Source organism: Coregonus lavaretus (genome assembly GCF_964263955.1).
Source record: "Coregonus lavaretus genome assembly, chromosome: 10".
In the NCBI taxonomy this organism is placed as follows: domain Eukaryota; kingdom Metazoa; phylum Chordata; class Actinopteri; order Salmoniformes; family Salmonidae; genus Coregonus; species Coregonus lavaretus.
Genome location: NC_139997.1, coordinates 50850841 through 50876332, shown reverse-complemented (window position 1 = coordinate 50876332; position 25492 = coordinate 50850841). Strand labels below are relative to the sequence as shown.

At 41.2% G+C, this 25492-nt stretch overlaps 1 protein-coding gene across 1 annotated transcript; it reads right to left on the bottom strand.

Moving 5' to 3' along the window:
- Nucleotides 1-6924: 6924 nt before the first annotated feature.
- Nucleotides 6925-25054, bottom strand: cUnh5orf15 (chromosome Un C5orf15 homolog). Its single transcript, XM_084170962.1, has 3 exons — nucleotides 24915-25054; nucleotides 13044-13945; nucleotides 6925-8550 (listed from the first exon to the last, which is right to left on the bottom strand). Exons 1-3 carry the CDS (start codon nucleotides 25030-25032, stop codon nucleotides 8416-8418), a joined length of 1155 nt encoding a protein of 384 aa, XP_084027088.1. The 5' UTR covers nucleotides 25033-25054; the 3' UTR covers nucleotides 6925-8415.
- Between the last annotated feature and the right edge of the window lie 438 nt (nucleotides 25055-25492).

The window sequence follows — 25492 nt, the reverse complement described above, 5'->3', positions numbered from 1 at the left end:
AACATAATCATTTCAAACCTTGCTTACATTTATACAACGGGTGGGTCTAATCCTGAATGCTGATTGGTTAAAACCGCATTCCAGCAGGTGTCTATTCCACAAGTCACAACCGGCTAAATATATGACGTTAAAATACCTATTCACTCTGTTCCATCTGCCTGCGCAATCCACTGTCACATCAGCCCAGCCAAACAATTAATAAACTTGATCTCCACTATAAAAAGCGTCTAGACATTATCTCACATTTCTTTTAGACTAACATTTCGTTTTCAACAGCGGAGATTTGTATAAACCTTGTTTCAATATTCAAATTTGATCTCCAGCTGACCCATAGTAACGGGAATTGGGACGAGACAGACAGGCAGGCAACGTTTCTCAACCAGTCGAAATCCTGAATCAGTTGGAATAATTTTTATGGATACACAGTACCAGTCAACAGTTTGGACACCTACTCATTCCAGGGTTTTTCTTTATTTTTACTATTTTCTACATTGTAAAATAAGAGTGAAGACATCAAAACTATTAAATAACACATATGGAATCATGTAGTAACCAAAAAAGTGTTAAACAAATCAAAATATATTTTATAATTGAGGTTCTTCAAATAGCCACCCTTTGCCTTGATGACGAAATGAAGTGCAGCTAGTTTTCCCTCTTTCCAGCTTCAGTTTGAAGTGATTGTGTTAGCTGTGTTGTTGTCTAGCTCCTCTGAACAACAGTGCCCTGACGAGTGAGCACATTTGCTATGCCAGGCGAAATCGCGCCTCATTAGCTCATTGTTATGATATATCCAAATAAATGTCTCTATAAATCAGCTTAAACAAATGCAAATGCAGCTACTTTGCTGTTATTCTGACGTGACTGTAAGTTAGCCGTAGTTGGCTAGCTAGCAAGCAAGGGATAAGAACGTTGCTTGGGTAACAACCCTAGATTTGTGTCGGGACTATATCTTGTGGAAGGATGAAATAGTGTGAATAGATTTATCAAAATAATTTTTTATGAAAATATGTTGAATATGTTGGTAACCCATTGTATAAAAGGGATAATGCCCTCGAAGCCGGTGTTTGGAGGATATATTGGTATGGTTTGCCGGCCATAATGACAAAGCAAAAAACATGTATTCAGACCCATTACTCAGTACTTTGTTGAAGCACCTTAGGCAGCGCTTACAGCCTCGAGTCTTCTTGGGTATGACGCAACAAGTTTCTCCCATTCTTCTCTGCAGATCCTCTCAGGCTCGGTCAGGTTGGATGGGGAGCCTCGCTGCACAGCTATTTTCAGGTCTCTCCAGAAATGTTAAATCAGGTTCAAGTCCGGGCTCTGGCTAGGCCACTCAAGGACTTCCAGAGACTTGTCCCAAATCCACTTTTGCGTTGTCTTGGCTGTGTGCTTAGGGTCGTTGTCCTGTTGGAAGGTGAACCTTCACCCCAGTCTGAGGTCCTGAGCGCTCTGGAGCAGGTTTTCATCAAGGATCTCTCTGTACTTTGCTCCGTTCATTTTTCCCTCGATGCTGACTAGTCTCCCAGTCCCTGCCGCTGAAAAACATCCATATAGCATGATGCTGCCACCACCATGCTTCACCGTAGGGATGGTGCCAGGTTTCCTCCAGACATGACGTATGGCAGTCAGGCCAAAGAGTTCAATCTTAGCTTCATCAGACCAGAGAATCTTGTTTCTCATGGTCTGAGAGTCCTTTAGCTGCCTTTTGGCAAACTCCAAGCGGGCTGTCATGTGCCTTTTACTGAGGAGTGGCTTCCGTCCGTCCACACTACCATAATGCCCTGATTGGTGGAGTGCAGCAGAGATGAATGTCCTTCTGGAAGGTTCTCCCATCTCCACAAAGGAACTCTGGAGCTCTGTCATAGTGACCATGTGATTCTTGGTCACCTCCCTGACCAAGGCCCTTCTCCCCCGATTGTTTAGTTTGGCCGGGCGGCCAGCTCCAGGAAGAGTCTTGGTGGTTCCAAACTTCTTCCATTTAAGAATGATGGAGGCCACTTTGGTCTTTGGGACCTTCAGTGCTGCAGAAATGTTTTGGTACCCTTCCCCAGATCTGTGCCTCGACACAATCCTGTCTCGGAGCTCTACGGACAATTCCTTCGACCTCATGGCTTGGTTTTTGTTCTGACATGCACTGTCAACTGTGGGACTTTATATAGACAGGTGTGTGCCTTTCCAAATCATGTCCAATCAATTACATTTAGCACAGGTGGACTTCAATCAAGTTGTAGAAACATCTCAAGGATGATCCATGGAAACAGGATGCAGCTGAGCTCAATTTCGAGTCTCATAGCAAAGGGTCTGAATACTTATGTAAATAAGGTATTTCTGTTTTAAATTTTTTATAAATTTGCTACAATTTCTAAAAACCTATTTTAATTTTGTCATTATGGGGTATTGTTTGTAGCTTGATGAGAAAAATCTATTTTAGAATAAGGCTGTAACGAAACAAAATGTGGAAAAACGGAAGGGGTCTGACTACTTTCCGAATGCACTGTATATGCCGTCCAGGTGATTTTTAGTTTGAAAGCAACAGGGACAGGAAATGTAAAGTCTCAGTGAAGTAATTAGAGAGGGTAGAGGAGATCAGAGATATTCATCTTACTGCATACTACTGACAATTGTCACATTTTGTGGTAGGGCTACTTGGTTAAATTTCTAAAATGGGGTAAGTTAATTTCTAAAATGAAGGTAAACGCCACTTCCTGTGGAGCATCAACCACGTTTACATTTCACATTTTAGTCATTTAGCAGAAGCTCTTATCCAGAGTGACTTACCGTAGTGAGTGCATAAATGTTCATACGTTTTTTCGTACTGGTCCCCCGTCGGACACTGTCTCATACAATATGAAAATCCATTAATGAAGAATTTTTATAAAAAATAAGAATCCATAGAGGACACGGAGCTCTGTGAACTAAAACAGCATTTTGAGGACATGAAGAAAGAGGACATTTTTCTGCATTAACACATTGCATTCACCCATTCATTCACACATTGGTCCACGAATGTCCTCTTTGAAACATACAGCACCTATGAAAATACCATAAATCCCAACTAAATTATTTCCGTCAACAGCAACCTTTCTCCAACAGGCCCCGACACAGAGCTAGCTTGTCAATGAGCACATCTTGACCTCCCTGTGAAAATAAAGCAACAGCCAGAACATATCAGATATATATGCTTTGATAAGTATTGGCTTTATTCCAGGTGTTTTATCTGCGAAGGAATGCTTGCCCCCCAGTTTTTTTTATGTGGAGTCCCTCCCGACCCGAGTGCAGCTGGGATATGTGTACTATCCTGTCAGAGCTTTTGTCTCCAGGCCTTTGCAATGTCAAAATGTTTGGACCTGTAGAACGTGTCTGCAGACGGAAGAAGCCAAGATGTGGGATGTGTGGGAAAGATCACTTTGACGGTGATTCCGAATGTGTAGCAGAAGAGAATGGCCAGTTGCTAAGGAGCAAAGTGTTGTAACTGTGGTGGAGACCATGGGGCGAAATCCTTGGAATGCCTGAGTAGGGTGAAAGAGACTGAGGTTGCCAAAATCAGGGCAGTTCAGAGTCTCCAATGCAGAGGCTGTCAAAAGGGTAGAGAGATTGAGTATCTCTGAAGGTCCAGTGGTAGTGAATCACCAGCAGGACCCAGAAAATCTTCATGTGAAGAAAGTGGACTTTCGACGATGGTAAACAACACTGCACAAGTTGAAAAGAAGTCAAGAAAGATCGACATCATTGTTTATGCAGCTGAAATATTTCTGTCATTAAAATATTTCACATCTGAGCTAGAGTGGGGAGAACAAGTATTTGATACACTGCCGATTTTGCAGGTTTTCCTACTTACAAAGCATGTAGAGGTCTGTAATTTTTATCATAGGTACACTTCAACTGTGAGAGACGGAATCTAAAACAAAAATCCAGAAAATCACATTGTATGATTTTTAAGTAATTAATTTGCATTTTATTGCATGACATAAGTATTTGATCACCTACCAACCAGTAAGAATTCCGGCTCTCACAGACCTGTTAGTTTTTCTTTAAGAAGCCCTCCTGTTCTCCACTCATTACCTGTATTAACTGCACCTGTTTGAACTCGTTACCTGTATAAAAGACACCTGTCCACACATTCAATCAAACAGACTCCAACCTCTCCACAATGGCCAAGACCAGAGAGCTGTGTAAGGACATCAGGGATACAATTGTAGACCTGCACAAGGCTGGGATGGGCTACAGGACAATAGGCAAGCAATAGGCAAGATCTCACCTCATGGGGCATCAATGATCACGAGGAAGGTGAGGGATCAGCCCAGAACTACACGGCAGGACTTGGTCAATGACCTGAAGAGAGCTGGGACCACAGTCTCAAAGAAAACCATTAGTAACACACCACGCCGTCATGGATTAAAATCCTGCAGTGCACGCAAGTTCCCTCTGCTCAAGCCAGCGCATGTCCAGGCCCGTCTGAATGATCCAGAGGAGGAATGGGAGAAGGTCATGTGGTCTGATGAGACAAAAATAGAGCTTTTTGGTCTAAACTCCACTCGCCATGTTTGAAGGAAGAAGAAGGATGAGTACAACCCCAAGAACACCATCCCAACCGTGAAGCATGGAGGTGGAAACATCATTCTTTGGGGATGCTTTTCTGCAAAGGGGACAGGACGACTGCACCGTATTGAGGGGGGGATGGATGGGGCCATGTATCGCGAGATCTTGGCCAACAACCTCCTTCCCTCAGTAAGAGCATTGAAAATGGGTCGTGGCTGGGTCTTCCAGCATGACAACGACCCGAAACACACAGCCAGGGCAACTAAGGAGTGGCTCCGTAAGAAGCATCTCAAGGTCCTGGAGTGGCCTAGCCAGTCTCCAGACCTGAACCCAATAGAACATCTTTTGAGGGAGCTTAAAGTCCGTATTGCCCAGCGACAGCCCCGAAACCTGAAGGATCTGGAGAAGGTCTGTATGGAGGAGTGGGCCAAAATCCCTGCTGCAGTGTGTGCAAACCTGGTCAAGACCTACAGGAAACGTATGATCTCTGTAATTGCAAACAAAGGTTTCTGTACCAAATATTAAGTTCTGCTTTTCTGATGTATCAAATACTCATGTCATGCAATAAAATGCAAATTAATTACTTAAAAATCATACAATGTGATTTTCTGGATTTTTGTTTTAGATTCCGTCTCTCACAGTTGAAGTGTACCTATGATAAAAAGTATAGACCTCTACATGCTTTGTAAGTAGGAAAACCTGCAAAATCGGCAGTGTATCAAATACTCCCCACTGTATATGGAGTACTGTCTTGTGCAGTCCCACCCTATCAGGCCCTAGAGCCTGAGCAGGGGATTTGAGTAGAAATATTTTTTGGTAGGTTGTGTGGATATATATATTTTTACAAAAAAAATGGGGGGGGGGGGGGGGGGACTATTTGAGGCTGACTCCGAAATGGCTCATTGGCCAAAGCCTATGGGGAAATTAATGGGGATTTTGGATAAACATAAACGCCAAAAATAAGGTCTGTGGTAAACAGGCTTAGGAGATCTTATACGTTTTGTTCTATGAGAATCTTCATCAGCTAAAGTCCCTTTTTGTGAATTTTGAAGCATTTATGTAATTAAAATAAGCCCATAAAATAATAATAATAATATAATATGCCATTTAGCAGACGGTTTTATCCAAAGCATACATTTTTACGTATGGGTGGTCCCGGGGATCGAACCTACTACCCTGGCGTTACAAGCGCCGTGCTCTACCAGCTGAGCTACAGAGGACCACATACAGGCTTCATAACTCTTAAAGGTCATGTTAACTGACTGATATGTCATAGAACAATACATTTAAGATCTCCTAAGCCTGTGTTAACCGCATACATTATTTTCGGTATTTATCCCAAAACCCCATTCTAACCCCATTCTTTCCCCATTCATTTCCCCCATAAAAAAGGCTGAACGAACCAGTTTCATTTCCATTTTTTAGGACTACAAACTGGCGAGCTCTATATGCCCAATATCAGCCTGCATCAACCATCCTGCATAACCTTGACATCCCATTTGTTTTCAATATCACAGATTTGTTAGTCATTTACATTCATATTTACATCATTTAGCAGACGCTCTTATCCAGAGTGACTTACATTTACCAACTATCTTGTGCATTCATGTAGCAATAGAATATTTGGTTTCAATTCAATTGACAGTGCTGGGGGTTCATGAAATCAACCATGTAAATACATAAGTACGTTCTACTTGCTTACACGGTTAATAATTTGCCTACCCTGTGCATGCCAAGTTTTAGGATGATGGAATAACCATTCAAGCTAAAACAGTCTTGTATCTAGCTGGAAGTGCCTTCCTGAATGTTCTCAAGTGTGGTTGAGCTGCTGTTCACTTGTCTGATCACCGCTGACTTGTAGGTCTCTACTGCCATCCAAGGGTGATATGACTAACTGCAGCCTTACCTGTAATCCAGGCCCTTTGGTATGTGCCTCCTTCAAGAACACCCCACAAGACCCATCTCATATCAACCTCTCTTAAGAATACCATCATCAACAGACAGCTTATAATGCAGAACCACCATGCACGTTCAAAATGCTATTGACACTGCTTAGGATTCAGGATTACTCACTGGGGTGCTTGGATGGACCCATGAACAAGGATATGACTTAGAGCTAAGTGTATTGCTGTCATCATCCAAAACAACATTAGCAATGGAATGATTGAGTGGTTAGAGTAGATTCATGTGGTCACGACAGAATCATTTCCAAGGACATGCATTCATAAAAAGCATTCAATACTCATGATGAACAGTTGTTTGATGACTCTTAAAACCTGGTGTGGACGTTATATTAATTTACACTAAACAGACTAAACAGATTTTTCCAAATGTATTTCTTAGAAAATGAAGCATTAGCAAGAGACTAAAAAAAGGGTCCCCAAATACAATTGTACTTTATTGTCAAACGATTGTACAATCTCTACAGTTGATTGCAAAAGCAGTGTCCATCCACCAAAGGCTATATGAAAGCTACACAATATACTTCCTTTTCCATGCATGACAAAACTTCCCTGCCATGCTTTAGCTATTGTCGTGACACCAGAGTGCTCACAACTCCTACCACCTATTTACAATGCTTGAGCCTGGTCCCAGATCTATTTGTGCTCTTGCCAACTCCATTGCTCATTGTCAAGCCAAACATGACAATGAGTGACAAGGAAGTTGCATGATACACAACAGACTGGCACTCAGGTTACAATGCTTTTCCTCTGTCCTGAAAAGACAGCTGGAAAAGTATTGGGGATCGATAAGTGCATGAGAAATGATTGATTCTGGATTCTCGTCACAGGATATGGCATTAGAATTGAAGGCTCGTTAAGGTAATGATGAGTGAGTGACGGTGGTCATCATCGTTTCCTCTAGACTGAGGTGGCATCCCAAATGTTACCATATATATATATATATATATAGTGCACTACTTAATGAATACGCATTCGTCGCCAGATAGAGACCTGTGTTGAAGTAGTGCTTTACATCCACATTAGGCTGAAGAGTGCAAACGTCCTACAGAAAGAGAGTGCTCTGATTCGAAGTCATTGAGAAACTAATTGAGAAATCTCAGTGAGGAATCTTTACCTTCCATCTGTGAGACGTCATCGAAGTCATAAAAACAAATACCAAAAAATGGCCCAGCGCTGGGATTACTGCATAGCACAATCTGGGCAACGTGTTAATAAGAAGAACAGTCAGGGGAATTACTGCCGCCATATCACAATGTGGTGGGCCCTATCGTGTCAAAAGTCCTGACTTGTCTAATGGATTTAGGGTAAGAAATAACCACAAGTTCTGAACATAAATCTATATTGTGTAGTACGCTACATACGTACAATATTAACTTTTACAACTGCAAATGCTTTGTACTGCAAATGCTTTGTGGATTGAGGGCTTTGAGGCTAACCACTACAAATATCCTTCATTCATTGCAGGGCAGATTAGTGACTAGCAAGTAAAGTACAGTATCATTGGATATATTCATCTTGGTATTGATTGACAATATTTACATTCCAATTTTCTGAGTGTGTAATCTGCAATCAGCACAAACAATATTTTAAGTGTAGGACAGTAAGGCTTAAACATGGTGAAAACTTATTTCATATAGACCAGTATAGGCCACCCAAATAAATCAAATACTAAATCATAATAATTCAAAACTAGGACTATGGTTAACAAAACAGAAAATACTATTTCCAGCATACGTGGGCAAACATTGAAAACGTGTATCGATTACAGAGTGGTAGTACCATCAAACTCCCTCTTACCCAGGTTTGTCCTGAAGCAAGAAAAAGTGAGGCAAGCTTGTGGGCAAGTGAGCGTTTCAACAATGCAGCTGGAAACAGGTTTGTTTAGTTCAGTCCTTTTAACTTCCTTCTCTGCTCAGAAGATGTAATCTTGAGTCATCTTGAGGGAAGGCATGGCCTCGTTGACATTTTGGTCCAGCCGATGGTACTCCACATTGTTGCGAGAGCACAGGCCGTCTCTCCAGCGCCGACTCTGGGCTAGGAGGAGGATCTGGAGAGAGGGGACAGTGGATATTCAAGTTGACCTTTACCCTTTTTATTGGTGACCCGAGCCGTCCAGACCCAGTATTCATAAAGCGTCTCAGAGTAGTAGTGCTGATCTAGGATCAGGTCCACACTGTCCATGTAATTCTATTAATCAAGATCTAAAAGGCAAAGCTGATTCTAAATCAGCATTCTTACTCAGACGCTTGATACATACGGACCCAAAAGTAACTAAAATAAGCGTAATCAGGATGATATTCAAAGGAACACAAAAAGGGCAATGAATGGGGATTGCCCACGCTAACAATGTAGCTAGATTACCTATCAGGGAAGTAAATGGTCTCTCAATAGCCTAACTGCAAAAGTTACCCCCAACTCAATATGTATTTCTGTGTATTTAATCAGAATATTTAAGATTACTAAAGTTCATATTTAAGTTAGAGCAGGGATGGGCAACTGTGATGGGGGTGGGGCTCACAAAGATTCTGGCTCGCAGGTCTGTGTACCCACATATTCAGTTAGAGCGGCCCTAGCCTTTTGGGGGCCCTAAGTGAAATGTTGTTTTAAAGTAAGTTTGCTGCAATTACACACATTTTGCCATGGGTGGAGAGAAGATTTTGCAATTTTATAACTAATTTCATGTAATTGTACTAATTTTGCCATGGGGCGGAGATAATTTTTTTCAGTTTTACAGCTAATTTCCTGCAATTGTACACATTTTGCCATAGGGTGGATAGAGAAATGTTTGCAGTTTTTAATATGATATCTGAATGAGTGTGACTAACAAAATCAATGGGGGCCCCCTGGTCTGTAATTTAACCATGCTTACGCTTAAGTGTAGATAGCAGGCTAGACTAACTTAAAAATAAAAATAAATGTTAGCTGGCATGGGCTAATTCAGTGACTGTCAGTGGCTGACATAAGAGAAAAAAATTCAACAAATTTCTAAATTGCACCTTGTGTATTGTCCTATTCTCTCTCTCAACAGTAAGTTGAGACCTTGACCAAGTCCCTCCCACCCCAAAGTATCATTATTTTTGTTGTAAATTGATCTGCGGGCCTACAAAAGGGGGGCCCTGACAGTTGCCCATCCCTGATTTAGTGATCAAAACTATATTTAGCATATTTTGAGTTTCTGTAATACACAAAATGTTCAGTGTTCCATTTGTAACACTCAAGGTGCCGGTTGATGGTCACTAGACTTGTTATGGACTATTCTCATATCTGTTGATAGTGGTTGACGCCAGACTGGATATATAAGGACCAAGGACACACTGATTATTCACTGTTGTATTGATGACATTCTATGAAAACTGTGATTCTGTAGCAGCTGACAAAGACACTGCCTTTTGTTTGGACTTCCTACTAGCCTCTCGGACTGGTGTTTGGAGAACATGTGGTGCAGTCTGATTAGTAGGATATAAAAGGACCTGTCTACAAGAGGCCAGTTAGACATTTTCTCTGCTTCAGTACTGGATGGTGTCTCCCTGTTGCAACTTGTAATAAACCGGATTGATTTCTGATTGACTTTATCTGCGACTGCTCTTCTCTTTTGTTCACCAGGAAATTCCTATTACAGTGTGTGTATACACTGAGTGTACAAAACATTAGGAACACCTGCTCTTTCCATGACAGCCTGACCAGGTGAAAGCTATGAGCCCTTATTGATGTCACCTGTTAAATCCACTTAAATTAGATTAGATGAAGGGGAGGAGACAGGTTAAAGAAGGATTTTTAAGCGTTGAGACAATTGAAACATGGATTGTGCATACATTTTTTGTGTATGGGTGGTCCCGGGGATCGAACCCACTACCCTGGCGTTACAAGCGCCGTGCTCTACCAGCTGAGCTACAGCGGACCACTATTGATGTCACTTGTTAAATCCACTTCAATCAATGTAGATGAAGGGGAGGAGACAGGTTAAAGAGTGATTTTTAAGCCTTGAGACATGGATTGTGTATGTGTGCCATTCAGAGGGTGAATGGGAAAGGCAAAAGATTTAAGTGCCTTTTAACGGGGTATGGTAGTAGGTGCCAGGCGCACCGGTTTGTGTCAAGAACTGCAACGCTGCTGGGTCTTTCACGCTCAACAGTTTCCGTGTGTATCAAGAATGGTCCACCACCCAAAGGACATCCAGCCAACTTGACAACTGTGGGAAGCATTGGAGTCAACATGGGCCAGCATCCCTGTGGAACACTTTCGACACCTTGTAGTCCATGCCTCAATGAATTGAGGCTGTTCTGAGGGCAAAAGGGGGTGCAACAAATTAGTTGTTCTACAAACATTGGGCTATATGTTTTGATTCTTCATACATTGTAAGGCTGCATGATGCGACTAATGATGATTTGAAAAACGTCGCTTGAAAGACATGAGCTCTGCTTTGTTTTTTACGCAGGCTGTACACACTTCATCAGTCTCTCATTCACAATTTGACAAGCACTTGATAATGCCTCGAATTTCACAGTGGCATCCCCTTTGTGTGGCCGTTATACACCCTAAATAAATCCATGCCTTTTGCGGCCAGTGGCCGTTGTGCCCTTGGCCCGGAGTGCTGCGTTGTGCCCTTCTCCCTGAGTGCTGCGCGCTCCGAAGCACCTCTCACTCACATGGCTCTCCATCACGTGATCGGGTCTTTCTCACAGGCTACAAGTGAAGACAGACACATCGTGGAAGCAACTGTGCGCGTCCTTGTCCAATTCCGAGGTGCATATTAAAGATATTGGAAAAAAACTGTCCACATTTTATTTTCGTCAGCCAACAAGACGAGTGGGCCAAACTAATAGCAAAAGCACTAGCCTATGTCAATCTACTATCCCCCATGGTACAAAAGTTGACCTACTCTATTCTGTACGAGAAATAAATATTCCAAACATAGTCTGGGACAGTTGTTGGATGCGACAGATCCCAAATTAATACAACCACTAGCATAAAAAAAACTTTTTTTACACAATGTGGCTGACGCAACAGATCAGAATGTTTAGCTTTAAATGTTGATAAACTATTAGGCTATTTCTTCACATTATAAGCACAGCAATGCGCACATGGCAGTAGGCTATAAGCACGAATGATGCATTAGCGAGAAAACACCATTATCAAAAGTCACCGCAAATGCAATTATGAATGTAATGCTTTTATTATAAAGGTGCATCTTTATGGTGAAAATTATCTTCCCCAAACTTGAAACTCACGTGCTGCTTATGTATGCCAGTTAGGCTCTACACCCCTTGTAAAGCAGATTAATGTGCTTCATTTTAACAAGTTATTTGGCCACTTTAGTTGTGATACAAACCTTATCAAAACATATAGGCCTATGGGCTAGGCTACATGAGGTGTGCGACTATGATTAGAAAAAGTAGCAAAAAAAGGCATTGTTTCTTGCCTTATGCTGGGCATCATTCACAAGTGATAATATATAATTCACAAGTGATAAGCTAATATTGTCACCATCAGACTATTCTTGATTTAATCTTGGCTTTACATATACTAAATAATATATGTGTGAAATTTGTTTTGATTTAGAATGGACCATTATCATGCACCTGTCTCGAAACGGGCAGCGGGAAAAAATACATGTCATCTATGCACTTAAATACCGAATGGAGGACGCTTTTCCTGTGGTTCATTTTCATGCCAGCCAGGTAGGCTATGCTCCTGTTGTAAAGATAAGCAATGTGCTTAATATTAGGAAAGTTGAGAAATAAATATAGTAGGCCTAGCCTATAGAAAGCTGATGGGATCCTCCTCTTTTTAATAGAGGCCATCACTCGGTTTTCTCACCCAATTGCATAGCCTATAGAAATGTTGTGCAACATGAGCTCATGGGCTCTCATGAAGTGTTTGATTAGATTTTCGACGTCATTTGCATTGATGTCAGAGTGATTAGAGGGACAATAGAGTGCTGAGTACCAGGTAGTTAGCAAGTTTGGAGAAGCATCAGAGGTTGGAGAAGCCTAATTACCGTGACTAAACGGCCACGTCACGTGGAATTTGACTGCCTTCATGAACACCGGTATGGGGGCAATACGGTCACCGCAACAGTCCTAGGTGCAACTCAATATTATAGGAACGTGTTCCTAATGTTTTGTACACTCTGTGTATAACCTATGCCTCTAGTTTAAGAGCTAGCGAGAGGGGGAAGAGATCGGTGAGTTGTCAGGGGAGATGCATGAATTACAGTGAAATATCCACCAGAGTTTAGGCTACCCTTTTTCAATAAGTGGTTGCACAGATTTAGATAAAACACTCACATTAAAATGTAGGCCTAGTGTCATCATAACCACCCTTTGCTTCACTAAAATGTATTAACGACTGATAGGCTATAGACAGGTTGCATATATGTTTCTATTTAATGGTTGTAAATTTTATAGCCTAGGCCAGAGTTTCCCAACTCCTCGAGTACCCACAACAGTACACATTGTGTGTGTATATTGAAGGGGTTCGGTACAGCAGAAATCAAAGACTGTCTCGTATGGATTAATAAAGTATTCTTCCTCTGCTTACCTTCCTCTTGTTGTGGTAGGTGATGTATACAATGGCCACCAGGAAGGCCAGGATGACCAGGTGGAAGAAGAAGTGGGAGTCCTCGTCCTGGGTGGTGTAGATGTTGGTGTCCTTCATACGTACGTCTATCTTCCCAACAATCTTTGCGTCCACCATGTCGTCGTCCTTCTCCTCCTTTAATTCTTTGCCGCCAAAGTTCTGGTTCTGGTCCAGAGGGGCCTTAAAAGCTTGCCCCAGGACATAGTCGTCATCATCATCATCAACGTCTTCCTCCTTTTTTCTGTCGTACAGGTCTGTCTGTGTCTGGGCCTCCTGGGTGTTGACAGGCCCTAGATTGTCCTCTTGCTCATCCTCTGTAGGGTCCATGGGGCCGACAAGCTTGGTGTTGGAGGCAGGGCTTGGTTTCTCCAGGGTGGGCTTGGCAGGCTCTGGGACTTTGACTGTGGTGGTGGTGGTGGTGGCTGGAGCTGCAGCCATGGTAGGGGCAGCATCAGCATCTGAATCAGCGGGTTTGGGAGGTAGTTCTTCAGGAGTCAGTCCTGCTTCATTATTCAATTTGGTTTTGTTCTTGTCTGCAGTTATTGCGTACTTACCAACAGTTGTTTCAGTAATAATGGCAGTGGATTCAGCTATAACCTCCACTTTGGTGTCTGGTGCATCATCATGTGCTGTTACAGCATCGATAGGTGTATCCTTGATAGGTGTGGTAGCGCCCTCATAGGATGTAGCAGCAGCGTCCTTTGCGTCTTCTGTTACAGCCTTAATGACTGTTGTATCAGGTGTTGTAGCTTTGTCACTGGTTACGGTGTCTGCTTTGCCGTCTGTTGTACCATTGCTGATGGCTGTTTCTGCATCCTTGCTGGGTGGTGGCAAAGGCAAGGAGGGTTCTGAACCAACAACGTCTGAAAATTAGAGAAGTAGGAATTGAAAACAAACAGTCACCACATTCATTTGAACATATGTTCACATTCCACACTTTGCAAAACAAGCCATGGGGTTTAACCGTTTTGTAGTCTACAGGGGATTTGAAAATAAGCGTGGTGAAATCTTTAGTGGAAAAATTTAGCCAAGTGATATAGCCTAGGCCTAATCATCAAATTGTACATGATACACACATCTTATTCTACATCTGACCTATAAAATCACTTTGAATTTTTTTGTGTTCTATAAAAATTAAATAGTAGGTTCTCTTTGCCCTCTGAATAGGGTGTCCAATCAAAAATGCATATAAATAATATGTTAATTGTGTACCATTAGTCCAAACCTCATGTCTATCATAATCCGTTAACAAGTTACTGGAGTTTTTACCCTTGTAAGATGGCCCAAATTATGGCCAGAGAAAAAAAGTGGTAAAAAAATTAATAAAGATTCCAGAAATGTGCATCCCGTCAGCTAGGCGGGATTCTGTGCAAGAATTAAGGTTACTTGCTACCTGACAGGCTCACTTTCCCGTTGAACTCATCTTTCTTCTCCAATCCGCAGGACATAAAACAATATAGAGGTATGATGGGATATTGATTTTGAGACATGACATGTAGTATTTTCATATTTTAGTATACACTTTTCATATTAAATTGAAATTCCTGTTCTTTTTAGAAGATTTCTCAAAAACAAGCGTATCTCTCTGAAATGTCAACTGAGCATATACCAAGCTTTTTATTTTCAAAGCCTATTGCATTCAATTCAGCTCGTGTCATGCTAATTTAGCTTTTGCGATCCGCAGAAACAACTTTGAAGACGACGAACACAAAATGTAAAAACCTAAAAAGTTGTTATGAGAAACCTACACCGCTATGTCAACAGAGCTCGGTGCTTATTATCGGATGTATTAGGTTACGAAATCGGACTTTTTGGATATAATGTTAATGATATGTTAGAAAAAGACCCCACTGAACGATTCAGAACATGAATAATCATATTTGTCTTAGTAAAATTTATTTTATAACATAAGGAAGTGAAATTTCATCACCAAAGCGCGTTTTCACCCACTCTGGGCAGAGTGGGTGGACACCCTACTCTGAGTTTATCAGCATACACTTCTCACTGTAGAAATGTGCAGTGTACTGTACAGTCAATATCAGCTTAAGTCATATGCATTCTGTAACTGTACAAAATGTTCAGTCAGGCATCCAATGAGAGGGATGTTTGTTCTAGCTCCTTCCATCTCATGCTTTTGGCCGGTCCTCTTAAATCAATGACACGATTCAACCAGAGAGTCAACATGATTTTATACTCATGGGACTTATAGGCGTCGGCCAAGCTGTGGGTTAATATGGGCGGGGAAACTCTGAGGAATTGAGGCCAAGTTAGCAGTCGCCACAAAGAATTGGAGAATTCCTTCCTGGAAGCTACTGCCAGAATCAACATTGAATAAAAAGAGGCATGGCCGTCAGAAGATGTTTACATGTCTGGGCTGCATCATTATCGTGGGTGAAAAGAGCCAATAACATGTTGTGATACCAACGCCTGACTCACGTCTGCGTGAGATGTTTACATGTCTGGGCTGCATCATTATCGTGGGTGAAAAGAGCCAATAACATGTTGTGATACCAACGCCTGACTCACGTCTGCGTGACACCTGCGTCTTAAAAAAATAGAATAGCTATACTGTTAATCTGCAGGCTATTATAATACAGTAAGCCTCTCAACTGCAGGAGGGTGTACTCATACAATTTTGATTAGATTAGATTTATTTTAGGTTCAAAAGAAGCATGTCTTCCTCTTATATGGTAGGCCTACTGCGGGCAACTGTATCTTATATTCCGCAGTTTGTTAAATTTTTGGCACCATTGCGTTTGATGTAAAGACCATGGCAATTACGCACTCCAATAGTAATTATATGCAACATGCATCAATCCACTCTAGGCCTAACAATGCATGTATCATCATCATCATCATCATTCTAGCCTATATATAGTGGGGGAAAAAAGTATTTAGTCAGCCACCAATTGTGCAAGTTCTCCCACTTAAAAAGATGAGAGGCCTGTAATTTTCACCATAGGTACACGTCAACTATGACAGACAAATTGAGAATTTCTTTTCCAGAAAATCACATTGTAGGATTTTTTATGAATTTATTTGCAAATTATGGTGGAAAATAAGTATTTGGTCACCTACAAACAAGCAAGATTTCTGGCTCTCACAGACCTGTAACTTCTTCTTTAAGAGGCTCCTCTGTCCTCCACTCAATACCTGTATTAATGGCACCTGTTTGAACTTGTTATCAGTATAAAAGACAAACAATCATAAATACATTCATTTATATTGACATCCTAAAAAATGGCACTATTCACTGCACTTTTCCCTAACCTTAAAAATCTACCATATTCATTTCACATTAAAACAATCTATTCATTGCACATCATACCTATCATTCAAATAAATACACCTGCCCAGCAGTAGGGGGCACAAAGGGCAGTGGAGTGGTTTCTCTTACTAAGACAACCTTGTCCAAATGAAAACCTTTGCCTGCTTTTTAAAGCTATTTCTACTTTTTCTTTGCTTGATCGCCAAGGGGAGGCTATTCAATAGACAAATGCCTGTATAGAAAAATGTGCTCCTCACAATACTGTTTACGCTTGGGATTTAAAAGGCATAACACTAGCTCTGGTATTGTAACTGTGTTGGTTATAGACCATATCAATGTGTTTTTTCATATAACCTGGGGCACGATCATTTAAGATGTCAAACATATGATTAAGTTTAAGTTGGTCCACTCTGGACTCCAAAGCCAACAAGCCCACCTCCCAGAACTCCTGTACCCCTATGTGGGTCCTAGGGGGGACATTCAGCATATACCTGATAACATTATTTTGCATGACCTGCATTCTCTTTTTCAGCTTTTTTGATAGTCCACTATACCAAGAAGAACAGGCATAATCAAAATGACACTGAATTAAGGTTGAGATAAGCAGTTTCTTAACTTTGATGCTAAAATATCTAGTGTTACAATATAAACATTTCAATTTGTTCACCATTTTAGAAATAATTTTAGCAGCAATCAGGTCTCCAGTAAGGGATTGATCTAGGGACACACCAAGATAAGTTACTTGTTTTAGATTCAATCTCCTTGCCTGCACGGTTTACCTTTATCTTGTCCTAATCAATCTACGTTTTGTTCCAAACAAAATCGATTTTGTTTTTCCCAAATGTAGTGACAATTTGTTGTCAGTCAACCAATCTCTAACTAAATGCAATTCCTTACTCAGGGTCTCCTCTATGTAAACTGTATCCTTCCCTGATCCCAGTATGGCTGAGTCAGCAGCATAAAGCAGGAGTTTGCACTTTACTGTATCTGGCATATCATTAACATGTATAAGAAATAAAAGGCCCTGAAATCTCACTTTCCTGCTTGATGTGGTCAAAAAGGTGGATAAGGCAAGTATCAGTGGAATGAGCTGTTCTAAAGCCAGATTGGAGTTCATAAAGAAGTTTGTGCTTGAGAAGGTATCCTTCAAGCTGATTAAAAACAAATCTCTTAACAACTTTGGATGAGGTGCTGAGGATCGACACAGGCCTGTAGTTTCCCACATTTGTTTTACTGCTCTTCTTGTGGAGCGGAACCACCCGGGCTGTTTTGAGATCATTGGGAAATGTACCACTACTAATAGAAAGGTTTACAATATGCATTATCATTTTAGCAGTGACACAAGCACTATCCTTTATGAATCTTGCAGGAAGGTTATCCAGCCCAGTTGTTGTTTCTGCTCATTAAGCACAGTAGATTGGAAACTTTGTCCTCTGTTACCATGCACAGCTCAAACAAATAATTTGTGATACCTTTGCTATGGTAAAAGTTCGTAATGAAAGACTGGCCATAGTGTCCAGAGCAGGTTGGTAACTTCTTAACCAGAGATGATCTTGGAAGTGATCCATTTCCCTGACCGCTGTTTGATTCGAATTTGTTTAAAAATCGGAACCAGAGAGTCGAGTGCACACAGAAACAGATCTTTAAAAAGATACCAAGCTTGATCAACATCATCACAGTTTAGTACGAGACCAATCCAAAACTCCAAGTACTTCTACAAAACGTTCCTTTGAATATTGTTTCAGACCGTACGTTCATGTAGTTATTACCTGGCTCAAGTAGCATTTTGGATTTCTTACAGGTACAGTAGGTTACCATATGATCACTAAAACCAATACTTAAGACTCCTGACAGACGTTCTCTTGGTCTGATACAATAATCATTTTCAAAGTTGATTTACTGTCAATACACACCCGGGTTGGCTCAACAATCAGTTCTTTAAGTCCAAATAACTGATTAAAGTTATACAGGGCATTTTCTAGTGTACTTTTCTTGGGTGATAACTGCACATTTGTATTATAATCGCCAAGCAGAATATATTCCCTATCAGCAAATACATTGTGATCACAGCAATTCGATTCAAGTAAATCATAGCAATTATTCTGCTTAGGAGGCCAATAGCACACACAAACAAGTACAGGACGACATTTAGTAAGAAGTATATCTACCCATGCAGCCTCAAGACCATCCATTTTCAGATCTGAACGTGGGTTAAAATGCACATAATTCCTAGTAAAAACACACACACGGCCACCGTTTCGGTTTCGGTTGCTATAACCCGGTAGCTCAACCTCATGGTCCTCAATTGACCCATTGGAATATAAGGTATGGGGAATGATAAAGAGCCTGTAGGATTATAGAAAAAGCAGTTGGGAAATGAATGTTTGAGTTTCAAATACTAAATGTTCAGTGAATGTGAGTATATTTAGGTGGTTTAAATTATTAACTTTCCTAATAACCTAAAATTTAACGGTGCCAAAATCTTACAAATCAATTCATTATTTTACTAACTATGAGTGTGAGTCATGTTTTCCATAATGTGCGTTTCATGCACATACAGTACCAGTCAAACGTTTGGACACACCTACTCATTCCAGGGTTTTTCTTTATTTTTACTATTTTCTGCATTGTATAATAATAGTGAAGACATCAAAACTATGAAATAACACATATGGAATCATGTAGTAATCCCAAAAAAATATTTTATACTTGAGATGCCTTGATGACCGCTTTGCACACTCTTGGCATTCTTGTTGGCTGCTTTTCCTTCACTCTGCCGTCCGACTCATCCCAAGCCATCTCAATTGGGTTGAGGTCAGGGGATTGTGGAGGCCAGGTCATCTGTCGCAGCACTCCATCACTCTCCTTCTTGGTAAAATAGCCCTTACACAGCCTGGAGGTGTGTTGGGTCATTGTCTTGTTGAAAAACAAATGATAGTCCCACTAAGCCCAAACCAGACGGGATGGCGTATCGTTGCAGAATGCTGTGGTAGCCATGCTGGTTAAGTGTGCCTTGAATTCTAAATAAATCACAGACAGCGTCACTAGCAAAGCACCCCCACACCATAACACCTCCTCCTCCATGCTTTACGGTGGGAACTACACATGCGGAAATCATCCGTTCACCCACACCACGTCTCACAAAGACACGGCGGTTGGAACCAAAAATCTCATATTTCCACCGGTCTAATGTCCATTGTTCGTGTTTCTTGGCCCAAGCAGGTCTCTTCTTCTTATTGGTGTCCTTTAGTAGTGGTTTCTTTGCAGCAATTCGACCATGAAGGCCTGATTCACACAGTCCCCTCTGAACAGTTGATGTTGAGATGTATCTGTTACTTGAACTCTGTGAAGCATTTATTTGGGCTGCAATTTCTGAGGCTGGTAACTCTAATGAACGTATTCTCTGCAGCAGAGTTAACTCTGGGTCTTCCTTTCCTGTGGCGGTCCTCATGAGAGCCAGTTTCATCATAGCGCTTGATGGTTTTTGCGACTGCATTTGAAGAAACTTTCAAAGTTCTTGAACTTTTCCGGATTGACTGACCTTCATGTCTTAAAGTAATGATGGAATGTCATTTCGCTTTGCTTATTTGAGCTGTTCTTGCCATAATATGGACTTGGTCTTTTACCAAATAGGGCTATCTTCTGTATACCCCCCCTAACTTGTCACAACACAACGGATTGGCTCAAAAGCATTAAGAAGGAAAGAAATTCCACAAATTAACTTTTAAGAAGGCACACCTGTTAATTGAAATGCATTCCAGGTGACTACCTCATGAAGCTGGTTGAGAGAATGCCAAGAGTGTGCAAAGCTGTCATCAAGGCAAAGGCTGGCTATTTGAAGAATCTCAAATATAAAATATATTTTGATTTGTTTAACACTTTTTGGTTACTACATGATTCCATAAGTGTTAATTCATAGTTTTGATTTCTTCACTATTATTCAACAATGTAAAAAATAGTAAAAATAAATAAAAACCCTTGAATGAGTAGGTGTGTCCAAACTTTTGACTGGTACAGTATATATAATGTATCTTTCGTCTCTCTGCGTTTCGTAATTTTCCTGCAATTCGCAAGAGGCTGAATGCATCTCACATGAGAAAGCATCCGAGCAAGCGAAACAGCGCCCCTCTGTCTCTCTACGTGTAGGCCATTATCTGATGCTGTCTGGTCCAAATGAGTATGACATTGTTGCCGCCCGTAGCGTTGAAGGCAAGGGAAGCCAGCGAGCATCTGGCCTCCCTTGACAAGATAAGTATACAAACATTAGCCAATCAGCATTGAGCTAAACTGAGTGAGCTCAACTGTGAATGGTCCTGGCATACCAAAAAAAAGTGTCAAGGGAAGCCAGTTTGGATTTGGCGTCACTCCTATCTAATCCCATTGACAGCATACGTCATTGACATAAAAACTTGAATTGTTGCATCTCGTTGTGTTGTTGTCCTCAGGTGGCTAGCTAGCTAGCTAGCTAGCTAAAGTTGGTCCTTTCCTAAATTAGCCATGGATGGAGATAGGGATTTGGACTTGTGGTTTTACTTAATTCTCCGTACTGGCCAACGATTATAACGGCGATTCTGATCCAACCATAAATTCATACATTGTTGTGGCCCTGGCCTGAGAGGATGGAAGTTCAATATGTAGCTAGATGTAGAAGGCTAATGTTAAGTAGCTAACGTTGCCCATGAATGGAAGTTAGGTTAGTGAGCAAGCATTTTAGCCAGGTAGCCTAGGACAACAAAAAATAAAAGCGTGTACTGTATGACAGAGTGATACACCGTTTCGTCAACATGAAAGAGAGGAGGATGGCATTGGCATTTCTCTACAAGTAGGGTGAGTCAACATGTTTTTCTACTTGCACGAACGCATGCACACGCACGCACACATAAATCAGAGCCATGGACAGCCACATCATATTTAGCTTATGTTGATTGAACTAAATGGTTTTTGATATATTTTAGTTGTCACTGTATTAGACTAAGCAGAGGTGATTTGATGATGTTGAAATGTTGAAGTTGAAATGGTGCTGGAATAGTGGCAGCAGCTCCTGTTTTCTTTGCGACTCGCGGTAACTCTCTGTGGTTCTAAATCAATACTTGTTTAGTGGTCCAAAAATGTCGGAAACATTAACTTACATGACCATTTATCCTGCCACTGTGTCTTCTTATTGTCTCAGCCGTTAGGCCTATATATCACAGTCGCAAGGCATATGAATTAACAGGTTATAGAGCAAACAATGCAATTATCACAACACATAGGTTGTAATATGGGAGGGGGTTTGCTTCCCCAGTGATTTTACCCACGCACCGCTACTGATAATAATGTGGCCAGTCGCTTCACTTTTAAAATGTATTTCCTTTTATGTGTGGCATAAACACAACCAGTCACAAAGTTTTAATCTGATTAGGCTAGTTCAAAAGTCTCCTGTAGGCTACCTGCGCACGTTCTTCCAAAATATACTGAACAAAAATATAAAACGCAACATGTAAAGTGCTGGTCCCATGTTTCATGAGCTGAAATAAAATATCCTAGAAATTTGCCATACGCACAAAAAGCGTATTTCTCTACAATTTTGTGCACAAATGTTTATATCCCTCTTAGTGCGCATTTCTCCTTTGCCAAGATAATCCATCCACCTGACAAGTGTGGCATATCAAGAAGCTGATTAAACAGCATGATCATTACACAGATGCACCTTGTGCTGGGGAAAATAAAAGGCCACTCTAAGATGTGCAGTTGTGTCACACAACACAATGCCACAGATGTCTCAAGTTGAGGGAGCGTGCAATTGGCGTGCTGACTGCAGGAATGTCCACCAGAACTGTTGCCAAAGAACTGAATGTTCAATTCTCTACCATAAGCCGTTTCCAACGTCTTTATAGAGAATTTGACAGTACGTCCAACTGGCCTCACAACCTTAGACCACGTGTAACCACGCAAGCGCAGGATCTCCACATCCGGCTTCTTCACCTGTAGGATCGTCTGAGACCAGCCACCCGGACAGCTGATGAAACTGAGGAGTATTTATGTCTTTAATAAAGCCCTTTTGTGGGGAAAAACTCATTCTGATTGGCTGGGCCTGGCCCCCTAGCGGGTGGGCCTATGCCCTCCCAGGCCGACCCCATGGCTGCGCCCCTGCCCAGTCATGTGAAATCCATAGATTAGGGGCTAATTTATTTATTTCAATTAACTGATTTCCTTATATGAACTGTAACTCAGTAAAATCGTTGAAATTGTTGAATGTTGCGTTTATATTTTTGTTCAGTATATCATTCCAGCATCCAAACTGTGTAGATTGTGCTGTTGAAAACGCAAACCATGTTGAAGCGCCCGAAGTCTGTATGCTTTGCTTATTGGTTATGGTGCATTTGTACAGAAACCTGTTGGTGGAAAATTCGTTGCATATATTTCATATAACTATAAATATTGCATCAAAATGTTGAAAATCAGATTTCCACCTAGCAAGTAATTGTCTGCAGCCGGCTCTTTCGTATTATAGGTCTAATGAAACAGGCAGGGAGAGTTAGCTCATCCGTGGTGGTCTGCGAACCCTCAACCTTCTGGCCCGTAGCCCTGTGTGGCATCGACAGTGCCACAAAAGCATGCTGAAGTGAAAAAGTCAATATCCACGTTTATAAACATAGGGTCACTACAGTTATTGTTATTTGTGGTCTAAAAATGTTGAACTGTCCCTTAGGTGACTTGGTGAGAGGTATCAGTAGTTTCATTAGTTTAAACTTAATTACTGTTCGCAAAACAATGTTCATACAGGCTAGAACACTTTACAATGCAAGAAGATACAAGTAGATTGCAGCTTTGTAGGCTAACTTTCCTTGCTCTGCTAGCTGACAGCTAAAGCAAACATCAATTTGCAAATGTCAGAGAAACAGATTTTCATCCGTAGCCCCACGAAATCAGCCAAAACAAGCTCAATAACTCAATGCATGCACACACTCCTACTGAATATGCATTCACCTGTATTGTGAATAGGCCTAGGCTACATCTTGATTTACCCAGTTTATCAATAGAGCTTTACCATTCAAATAAATTCTTACCGTTATGTCGTTAGATTGGTAAAAACAAAGCGAAATTGATTGTATGATTGATTCATTAATACTAAACATTGCTGTCTCTGAAAGATATTGACGTAAACATTTTCTAATGTAATGATATTGAACTCAAAAGATGCCCAACGATTGAACAGAGCAGTAGCTGAGTTTTTATGTCTGGATCAAGTGTCATTCTGTGCCTTTGGCTAATACGCCTTATTTTGCCGTGGTATCATTTTGGTATCGAGTATTGTGATACTTAACCTGGTATCGAAATACAAATTCTGGTATCGTGGTTCTGGTAACACTAGTACCTACATTGCAAACACTGCTCTCCAAACAGGTTAAACGCAGTAGGATGACACGTCGACAGATGGCCTCTTTCCGTAACTCAAGAAACTATGTGGGCAATCTCAGCAGCCGGCACACAGAAACAGTGAATGGGCTACTGTTGTGGCATCATGCAATGCTCCTAAAAGAGGAACAATGATCCTAAAAGAGGAACTCATAACAGTTCGGCTATAGCACAAAATGGACATGACTGGCATGAGACGATAACGGTAGAGTTGTAGTGTTGTAAAACAAAAATCTGCTCTGGTCTCGAAATATGATCCTTTTCCTCTTGTACTCAAGTCATTTTCAGAAGGCGATAAGGACATTGGAAAAGTATTCCCATGAAGACAAGCTTTATATCAATATCATATACAGCATTGTCAAGTAAAAAATGTTGATATTAAAATCATATACAGGCAGAAACATGTTTTTTATATATGTAGGCTTGTAATAAGGAAATAATTTTGTTGACATTTCCTTAGTTGGCCTCTGCTTAGAGAACAGCGTGTCCATTTCATTGACAGAATGCTTATTATTTCCGATACTTGGTGAGGGACACATGGCCTGACAGTCCCTTTCTCTCAGTCAAACCTGGAATTAGAGTCCAAGACCCCCACATAACTCGCTAACTGTAGTTGGCTTACTACCACCAAAGAGTTAGTATCTATAAAGTAGGTATTCTAACCATAGAGATCCTATTAAATTCCTATTCTAATAAGTAATTATATGATTATAAGACTAAATAATGTGCTACTAGTAAGCTAACGACCAAATTAATATTTTACTTTCACTTTGAAGACAAGCTAGCGAACCCTCTGTGTCTGGGATTGGAAACTGTAACGTTAGTTAGGTGATGATCAATGGGTCACTGATGACAGATTAGACGTTTAGGTCTGTAAAAGCCTAACCCTGACTTCTATTTCTGACAGAGATGGCTGCCATGCTCCCCATGCTCCCCATCTGACACCTTGGCAAGTCATTAGGCGGCAGCAATATACCTCAGTGGGCGGCACAGGAGGAGCTGGTCATTAGCTAGCTAGCTACCGTAACTAGGTGAAAGCTGAACGCAGAGATACTGGTTCAGGTGAAGGCGGGCTAACGTTCTAAACTACGTTAGCTCATCTAGCTGGCACTCAACATAAAACTAACCATAATTAATGGTAACTTCTTGGCGAATATTAAACATACCGTCTTTGCGTCCCAACGAAGCTGAAAAACAGTTGAGAGGAAACAGTTGTAACAAGATAAACACGGAAAATGCAGAGTGAATTTTCCAGCTACGTCTCATCTTCCTGCAAGTCGCCATCTTGTTTGTGAGTGATTATTGAGGGGCGTGGTGAAAAGCTGACGTGGAACAGATGACAACAGAAACTGAATGGTCCTTTGTATTTGACACCTGGGTGGGGACTGTCTGATCAGTTGGAAAGATAGCTTTATGTATACTGAACAAAAATATAAACGCAACATACAACAATTTCAACGATTTTACTGAGTTACAGTTCATATAAGGAAATCAGTCAATTGAAAGAAATTCATTAGGCCCTAATCTATGTCTTTCACGACTGTGCAGGGGGGCAGCCACTGGTGAGCCAGGCCCAGCCAATCAGAATGAGCTTTTCCCCACGAAAGGGCATTATTACAGACAGAAATACTCCTATTTCATCAGCTGTCTGGTCTCAGACCATCCCCCAGGTGAAGAAACCGGATGTGGGTGTCCTTGGCTGACATGGTTACACGTGGTCTGCGGATGTGAGGTCGGTTGGACA

Coding starts and splice junctions, on each gene's coding strand:
- cUnh5orf15 (XM_084170962.1), bottom strand. CDS start 25,032: ATGGCGACTTGCAGGAAGATGAGACGTAGCTGGAAAATTCACTCTGCA. Junction 13,946..24,914: donor TTCGTTGGGACGCAAAGACG/GTATGTTTAATA, acceptor TCTAATTTTCAG/ACGTTGTTGGTTCAGAACCC. Junction 8,551..13,043: donor CCTACCACAACAAGAGGAAG/GTAAGCAGAGGA, acceptor CCCTCTCTCCAG/ATCCTCCTCCTAGCCCAGAG.